General features: G+C 43.1%; 2 protein-coding genes across 2 annotated transcripts; one reads left to right on the forward strand and one right to left on the reverse strand.

The window, feature by feature from the left end:
* The first annotated feature begins 1011 nt into the window (after positions 1–1011).
* Positions 1012–3920, forward strand: SARC_01762 (ribonucleoside-diphosphate reductase large subunit). The gene is made up of 2 exons (XM_014304497.1): positions 1012–3312; positions 3497–3920. The coding sequence occupies exons 1-2, from the start codon at positions 1100–1102 to the stop codon at positions 3681–3683; spliced, it is 2400 nt and encodes a 799-aa protein (XP_014159972.1). The 5' UTR covers positions 1012–1099; the 3' UTR covers positions 3684–3920.
* A 633-nt stretch (positions 3921–4553) lies between these two features.
* On the reverse strand, positions 4554–9163 carry SARC_01763 (hypothetical protein). The gene is made up of 8 exons (XM_014304498.1): positions 8918–9163; positions 8522–8669; positions 8221–8290; positions 7036–7166; positions 6517–6695; positions 5660–5868; positions 5388–5486; positions 4554–5249 (listed from the first exon to the last, which is right to left on the reverse strand). The coding sequence occupies exons 1-8, from the start codon at positions 9138–9140 to the stop codon at positions 5193–5195; spliced, it is 1116 nt and encodes a 371-aa protein (XP_014159973.1). The 5' UTR covers positions 9141–9163; the 3' UTR covers positions 4554–5192.
* Positions 9164–9780: the final 617 nt, after the last annotated feature.

The raw sequence follows: 9780 nt of genomic DNA on the forward strand, positions 1-9780 counted from the left end.
CTACGTACTACGTACTATATATATATATATATATATATATATATATATATATATATATATATATATATATATGTGTGTGTGTGTGTATATATTTATGTATATATATATATATGTATTTATGTATATAAATAATTCATGTTTATGTGGGTATTTTACTAAAATATAAATATAAATTTCGTATACATATGGACCTTTCCAATATATTCACATATACATTCCCTGTACATACGAATCCCTAAAATATACTATACATGCAACTGCATATGATTCATTCCATTATTTTGCCATATAACACAGTCGCTGCATAATTTGAAGTTGTGATTTTGTTCGTTGTGGAAACCAGGAAATATGCACAGCCTCCTAAAAATCAGGAGTCTACAAGACTAAAACTCCACATTCACTACAATACAAATTTACTATTTACATACATACATACTTTCGTACATACTTTGTGTTTTTTTCTTTTGATTCACGCCCGGGCGGGCCGGGCCCCGAGAGAACTTGTGTGAATTGTGTGTACCAGTTTTACCACAAGAGAGTTTGAGTTTGGATATAAATATGTATATGAAAATAAAGACCGCCAACTTTATAATTAGTTATCCTCTCTATATCATTGGACATCAGAATCCCGCCTGAAATTTTAGGCTATATATAATACAGACGCACCATTGTAATCATGTCGTATATTCTTTTGCTTTTGTACTATTCTAAATTGATGACATAAAGTTTTATAAGTATAGAGCCCCTCCAAGGGTTCATTTTATAATTTGTAACATCGGTTTACGATATTCAGGGTTGAGTTCAAATTCACTTTCATAATAAAATACGCAAATAAATACTGAAAAGAAACTGTCTTACTTTACGCGCCCAAACGACCTTCGTAGCGGGCTACACCAATTGAAAGCCATAGGCATCTGTAAGTCATTCTCGATTTTCGAACAGCTCGACACGAGCGAAACAAGCCAAATTCAACGTAGAAATGCACATATCCAACAGCAACGAACAGGTACTAGACAACCCAGGCGTCTAGCGCACACGTCAGTTTGTCGCAGGTGCACCAGGAACAACATATCAAACGTAGTACTTTCATATCCTCAGGATGGCACCCAAACTATATGTCACCAAGCGTGACGGACGCAAGGAAGCTGTGCTTTTCGATAAGATCACATCACGCATATCGCGACTGTGCTATGGTCTGAACGAAGAATTCGTCGACCCCACTGATGTGACCATGAAGATCGTCTCCGGTATATACGCCGGTGTCACGACCGTTGAGCTAGATACGCTTGCGGCTGAGACCTGTGCATACATGACCACCACACACCCCGACTACGCTATCCTGGCTGCCCGCATTGCGATGTCCAATCTGCACAAGGAAACAAAGAAGGTTTTCAGTGAGGTTATGAATGATTTGGCTACCTACGTTAACCCCAAGAACGACAAACAGAGTCCTCTGGTCTCCGAGGAGTTCATCCAGCGTGTGCGAGCCAACTCTGAGAAACTCAACTCGGCGATTGTTTACGATCGTGACTTTAACTACCAGTACTTCGGGTTCAAAACATTAGAGAGATCCTACCTGCTGCGCCTGGACGGAAAAGTTGCTGAGCGACCTCAGCACATGCTTATGCGTGTGAGTGTGGGTATACATGGCGACGACATCGATGGGGCTATTGAAACATACAACAACCTATCACAGGGTTGGTTTACACACGCTTCACCTACCCTGTTCAACGCCGGCACAAGACGTCCCCAGCTATCGTCGTGTTTCCTTCTCACAATTGAGGACGACTCCATTGAAGGTATCTACAACACCCTGAAGACTTGCGCGATGATCTCCAAGAGTGCCGGAGGTATCGGACTCAACGTTCACAAGATCAGATCCAAAGAAAGCTACATCGCTGGAACCAATGGAAACTCCAACGGACTTGTGCCTATGTTGCGTGTATTTAACAACACCGCACGCTACGTTGACCAAGGCGGTAATAAGCGTCCCGGAGCATTTGCAATGTATCTAGAGCCCTGGCACGCAGATATATTCGAGTTCCTGGATCTAAAGAAGAATACAGGTTCAGAGGAGATGCGTGCACGTGATCTTTTCTTCGGCCTGTGGATCAACGATCTATTTATGGAACGGTGCGAAGCCGATGGAGAGTGGAGTCTGTTCTCACCAAGTGATGCACCAGGCTTGGACGATGTCTGGGGAAAGGAGTTCGAAGATCTGTACCACAAGTACGAGCGCGAGGGTAGAGCTAAGCGAGTAATCAAGGCACAGCAGCTGTGGTTCGCCATTCTAGAGGCGCAGACCGAGACCGGAACACCATACATGCTGTACAAGGATGCGTGTAACCGCAAGAGTAACCAGCAGAATTTGGGTACCATCAAGTGCTCTAATCTGTGCTGTGAGATCGTCGAGTACTCTTCCCCCGACGAAGTGGCTGTGTGCAATCTTGCGTCCCTGGCCTTGCCTAAGTACGTCAAGACCGACGGCGCAAACGGCCCCGAGTTCGACTTTGTGAAGCTCGAGGAGGTCACCAGAATAGCCACGCGCAATCTAAACAAAATCATCGACGTCAACTATTACCCTGTGCCTGAAGCCGAGAAGAGTAACAAGCGCCACCGACCTATCGGTCTAGGTGTACAAGGCCTTGCAGACGCGTTCATCTTGATGCGCCTGCCATTCGATAGCCCCGATGCACGCGTGCTGAACAAGCACATCTTCGAGACTATCTACTACAGTGCGGTGACGGAGAGTATTGCGATAGCCAAGAGGGAGGGTCCATACGAGACCTACGCTGGCTCCCCAGCGAGCAAGGGTATCTTGCAGTTCGATATGTGGGATGTTGTCCCCTCGGATAGACACGATTGGGCTAAGGTCAAGGAGAATATGGCTTTGTACGGACTCAGAAATTCACTGTTGGTCGCCCCTATGCCTACCGCTAGCACAGCTCAGATTCTGGGTAATAACGAGAGCATAGAGCCCTACACATCGAACATCTACACACGTCGCGTGCTTTCAGGAGAGTTCCAGATTGTCAACCAGCATCTGCTGAAGGACCTCACCGATCTGGGATTGTGGGACACAGATATGAAGAATCAGCTGATTGCTTCAGGAGGATCAATCCAGAACATCACACGCATCCCTGAGCAATTACGGGACATATACCGAACCGTCTGGGAGATGTCGCAGAAGAGCCTGATCGATATGGCCGCCGACAGGGGTGCCTATGTGTGCCAGTCACAGAGTTTCAATCTGTTTATCGCTGAGCCCAATTTCGGAAAGCTGACAAGCATGCACTTCTACGCGTACAAGAAGTAAGTGAGATTCGACCGTTTTGCCCGTTGTCTTCTTGTTGTTTTGTCTTTGCTTTGTTTCCCTTTTTCATATTATTCATACTCGGGACAAATTACGTTGTCATATGATTGTGGCGTAGAACATTATCTGCAGTGTTACGTACAATCCTTCTCACTATTTTATCACATTATTTGTGTTACACAGGGGTTTGAAGACAGGTATGTACTACCTGCGTACACGTCCCGCCGTAAATGCTATTCAGTTTACAGTGGATACAGAGAAACTTGCCGCAGCTGTTAAGACCGCTAGTCTACGCACAGCAGAAGAGAACGAGGAGGCCCTTCTGTGCTCTATCAACAATAAGGACGATTGCACCATGTGTTCCGGTTAAGTAGTTGCACCTGCATACATACAATAATAACGTACTCTATTAACATATGGATGCACGCCCGTGTCTGTACTCCGAGCACCGGGATATTGATGCGAGTGTGCGCCAACCAATCGCAAGGTTCCAGCGTGTAATCCTGCAAGTAAAATAGTTTGATACTTTGTACATAATCAATTCGATACCCTTCCTTTCCTAGGAAGGGGTTGATAGTAATAAGTAAATAAAAAACCTTATACCTGACGTTAGACATAAAATGAACTACGATCAAGGGATGGATAGTTATAATCCTGCTAGAGTGGTGCAATATAATACGCACCGAGTACGAGTGCAGATGCTAAGCACTCGAGTCCAACTCGGAAGTCATTCCTTTTCACGACCACTAGCGGTACAATAATAAGCTCAAAGGACTCGGAAGCCATTCCTTTCCACGTCCACTAGCGGTACAATAAGCTCAAGGGACTCGGAAGTCATTCCTTTCCACGTCCACTAGCGGTACAATAAGCTCGAGGGACTCGGAAGTCATTCCTTTCCACGTCCACTAGCGGTACAATAAGCTCAAGGGACTCGGAAGTCATTCCTTTCCACGTCCACGAGCGGTACAATAAGCTCAAGGGCCTCATAATCCGTTCCCAGTTATGACAGTAATGTTCTCTGAATAGGATGCATTGGCGCGCTATAATTCGAACAACCTTAAGTTGCCAATTGGATCCGGGTGAGAATGAAATCATGAAGGTGAGGTGAAACTCACGTATTTGATTGACAGAACGATATGACATCACCGTTCATATGGTAAATATACGGCCTGCTAGATATGTACTCTGTATATTGTTATACCACACCCATCTATTAAGAAGACCTTCATATTGAGCAATAGTTCATGCCAACGAGAATCAGAATAGTTTATTTTGTGGTAGAGCAATTGAGCTGCACAAGAGTTTGGTGAGTATTTAATAGCGTCGCCACGAGGCAGATTCCCGGCTTTAAATCCACCATACATAAAAAAAATTGACTTTCACCCCTGCCATTTGAGCCGATACGTTAGCGTATACGGCGCTCTCGGGTACCCATTCAAAGGATGTCTACACTGATTCGCGCGTATGGAAAGCCAGTCAGTCTATTTTGTCTAATCGAGCATGAAAAGAAATATTGGCAATCTACAGATAAGCTGATCTTATACTCTTTATCAGTGTAGGCGAAGATGTCTTACAAGACTCCTCTCTGGGTTTGTAATCGGGCATGAAACTCTACGCAATCGTACTATCTTGCCAGAATTCGAAGTTCGAGCTCAAACCTTGTCAAGTATTGCTATGAACTATGACATCATGTAAAATAACGGAAGACGATCGATCAACGCAAGACAATCGTCCGTAAACATTCGGAAGGCATTGTCATTGCAAAGTAATATTCAATATGATGTATTGTTACTATATTGCACTTAAATCGTACCTAAATACTATAATTGACTTTTTCAATGTTGATTGAGAAGGTTCTCGATAAGCATCGAATCATCTCTCACATGATGAAAGGGGTTTGCATATTCATCTTATATCCGGTCGACATTTGGGGCACCTGAGAGATACAAGGAGAGAGTTACTCATCGGAAGTTCAACGGTTTGAGTACCCTAGCAAAAGGTTTAGGAACACTTGACATGCAAAATAGGATGAAGAAAACGCGAAGGAGGACATTCTCCTAAATTGGGCTCTTACCTGAGTATACTTGCCAGCTAGCAATTGGCGTATGTTTGTCAGTAGTTCGATGTAGGTCTGCTTACCGACACCGTGGGATTTGATGCTCTCGATGAAAGCCTGCAAAGAAGAAGAAGCGAGCATTTGTCATGATTTCAATACACCATAGGTTGTCCAGCCATTTAGCTTGCCATATTCAATCGTATCGCTAACAGGCATCTACAGGCATACAGACATACAGATATCATGCATCTCACCGTAGAAGCGCACACATGTCTCGTCTCCCAACATACCCATGAGAATGCGCCCGTGGCCTGGCCCTTGATATGCGCATCGGCACTCGTTTGCGAGTCCATGCACCCACTGAACTGTATGACATCGGCTACTGTTTCCTTGTTCGATACGCGCGCATCGGTCACTCCGTCACCTGAGCCTCCAGCGGGCTTGTCCTCATAATTGTTGCCCTTCAATTCGTCGAAGATTGCCTTGGCACCCTTCAAACCTTAAAAATTGTATGTGTATAGCAATATGGTTAGAGTTGAGATTGAATTTCTGGGAACATGCTGTGCGCATACGACAACAGCACGCTTTTGAAAGCAAGTGGAGAGCACAATCAGAATATATCGTCATAGACCCTCTCAAAACTCTATTGTGGTAATTGACAGCAGTACGAGGAAGGATCGTTATATATTTGTGAAAGTGGATGTTGTGTGTACATATAATAGCATATAATCATACCAAATTACTTTACCCTGTCATGTCTCTTAATCAAAATGTGTCGCTTGCTGTATCGTTTTTCGGAACAATACTATTCTTCTCAAAACCCCAGCATAAACAATCTCATCACCGAATATATTCATATTCGTAGAGTGAAGGCCATATATATGAACGTAGGAACTAACTTAACATTTAAGTGTCTGTGGTTCGGGCAGTAGCGATCATATTTTAGATTTGTTCGAAAACTCTTCCCATGCATTCCCGTGGTAGTAAGAACTATATAAGCACAATTATATAATAGGAAGCTCGAATTGTGGCGTGTGGTCATCGATCAGAAACTCCCAAGTTCTTGCAAGAACTATTGAGACACTACCGTCACCAATCAAAAAACCGAGGATATACATCAACAAATATACTTGGCAATGCAACATACCATGTTTGAGCATTCCCATCTTGTCCCCCTTTTTATGGGCTGCGTAAGCGGCCTTAGCAGCATCCATTGCAATCTTCTTGTTGTCAACCTCAATGATGGCGTTGTTGGCGTCGATGTTGTACGTGTATGCTAGGTCAAAGACCGAGCCACTATGGCACGCGTCTACAATCGCAGTGAGCCTGTGAGAGGATGGTAGCGAGGATGGTAGCATAGGGGCGAATAATCGTTATGGATTGCACAAATTATGTACACCTGGATACATAAGCATATAGGCATACGATCATGGAAAGATATGTTGTGTATAGGTATATGATTACTAGCAGACTGTTATCCGGCACCGATTACATACAAACATAGACAGGAAGGAGTGCGAGTAAAGCAATTACTATAAGACATGGAAACTACCTATATCTCTGTCCGTGCCATTCAAGGAGTGAAGCTGTACCGCTTTCGCAGATCATTGGTGCCACATGCAACAACCTGTACTGTCGTATGGCGTGTGTAGTACGACAAACATACCGCACTCCGGGGGGTAGCACCTCCACCAGATGCTTGTGGACCAAATCATCGATGATCTGACCTTTGGTCGCATAGTCCATCGGACAAAGTGTTTCGTCCTGACCATCCTGCTCATCGGAATCGTTCTTGTCCTAGATACCGGGTGTGTATTTGAGTGCGAATTCATTTGAGATGTTGCTATGTGTTGGTTTGTGACAGCCATGCATGCTGTGGTGTTGTTAAAATTCCCAGTACTGGTACGACATGATATGAAATACAATACTACTGCCTTGTTGGCGGCAACCGAACGCCAGTACAAACAGTTGTATTTAGCAAAACCAGTCATTACGATAGTCATTTCGACACATGTACACTTTGTTGACAGTCTGTGAGGCCATCATGCGCTCGTAGACAGCCAAATAAACAACACCCTACAAATGCTTTAAACCAACATCCTACGCTACCACAAGTAAACGAATTTGCGCATGCATGTATAGTTTGTAGTGTGAGCAAGTGTTGACTCCAGCTGCCCAAACTGCCAAGCGAGGTCTGTAGACTATTTTGCAGTGCTGTGATATTGCCAGACATCGCTAAAACGTGTCTTATACGCAAATGCCAATCATGCACGTTAAGTGGTCAGGAGCAACAAATATAATTCGTATGACCTCTTCCATCGCTATACAGACGGACCAATAATAACTTTTTCATCGCTATCCACACTGTCCAATACAGTTATGTGCAAGTACCAAGAATGGAAAAAATAAATAAATGATCTTTGCCGCAGAAATATGGGGAATATATCCTTACAAGAAACGAGACACATTCGTTAATACATGTCACACATCCCTTTACGACATACAAATACAATACGTTTGTTAGTCTCCCGTACTTCTCATGTTAAAACATTCGTATATGTACCTTGATGACATACAAATATAATACGTTTGTTAGTTTCCCGTACTTCTCATGTTGAAAAAATGTGCATATGTACCTTGACGACATACAAATATAATATGTTTGTTAGTCTCTCGTACTTCTCATGTTAAGACCATTCGCATATGTACCTTGATGACATACAAATATATTACGTTTGATAGTATCTCGTACTTCTCATGTTAAAAACATTCGCGTACGTACCTTGACGGCATACAAATATATTACGTTTGTTAGTCTCTCGTACTTCTCATGCTAGGACCATTCGCATACCTTGCTTGTGCCGCCGTGGCCACTGTAATGGAAGAAGAGCGAATCTCCTTTTTGCGCACCCGCGACAAGCCTGAAATGTCAGGTGCCCAAATTTAAAGACTTCAATGGATGTACGAACAATTGCGCTACCGAGCAGTATACCAAAAGTAGTGCGTTCTGATACAAAATACTCTTGCTCACGTGTAAATTGTCATGAGCCATTTAGAAGACTACGCTTATCAACTGCCGCAAGGCGAAGCAAAAGAGTTCGTCATCATGGCTAAAGGACCAAACTGTACGTGTCTTAGGTATTACAACATACCAGTTCATATGCTTCATAATCGCATCTCTTGTGGGCATAGCATCACCATTTCCGTCGTCAATTAGAACGCGCATATGATCCTTGTCGTCTGGGAATTGCATGGTATCGATCACGAACTCGCGCAGGTTCTTGACATCGTTTATGCAGCCTGTGTACACGATTAAAATATAGCACGCCTATTACTTGAGAACTCCGACAATATAAAAAAGGAGGGGGCCTTCGGGCGATGAAATATGGATAAAGGATTATAGTTCGGATAAAGTATACAGCAAATACACTGTGATAGCAGCGAGAAAGAACACTGGCGAGTCCACTAAGACAGACTAGACACATCTACACAAAGGCCCGCCATAACTTTAACGCATTGTAATATAATATCAAACCATACATACGTACCTTTCAGCTCTGATTTGGTTCCAAAATAGTTAATTCCAATGAACAAAGACTTCTTGTTTCCCGTCAAATCTGACTGTTGCACCACATCAGACGCCCCACCCTCTGTAGTGCCATCCGATCCGACGATGTGCGCAGCACCCGTGGACATCAACTCTTCGGTGGTGTGTCCGCCTATACGTACACGGCCACCGGCCGAGATCAAGCTACCCAAATCAAAAGGCATGTTTATGTTATGTTTTATTGATACACTGAGGCAATAATGGTGCTGTTAAAATATCCCTGACGCTTTTTCTATAGTTTTATTTGTTTCCCGGACCGGCGCCCTTCCCCACATATTTTTTTTAAAAAGATTTTAACCTCATCAGTCCCCAGTACCCACTATTTCGTAAATAAACTCGTCTTATATGTACGGCGTTTATCAGTTAAATCTATCCATTTGATTGGTCTAAAGCAAGCTTATTTGGCTTGCCGGTTAAACGCTTTGCCTCTATTTTTAGTCACGGGATGTGTGTAATGCCACAGGCCCACCGGCCACAGACCAACAAATTGAAAAATTTATTCAAGAATATATAATTCAGAAGGCTGGTAAAAAATTATCAATGCATCATTATCTGTCACTGTGTCAGATTCAGACTTCTCAGCGAATGCAGTCTGACTCTGAACTCTGATCAGTGATAAGTCAGACTGGAAAATTATTTTTTCCACACCTAAAACGGCTATATAAAAGGCGAAGGCAAATAAAAGTCCTAAATAGTAAATACACAGATACAAATATCGATTTTCGTAATAAAAAACAAAATATTTGAAACATCACGACTATCCATAATGGTGATCCAAAATGACAAAATCCTAATATGTATATA

Source organism: Sphaeroforma arctica (assembly GCF_001186125.1).
Source record: "Sphaeroforma arctica JP610 unplaced genomic scaffold supercont1.73, whole genome shotgun sequence".
Lineage (NCBI taxonomy): Eukaryota > Ichthyosporea > Ichthyophonida > Sphaeroforma > Sphaeroforma arctica.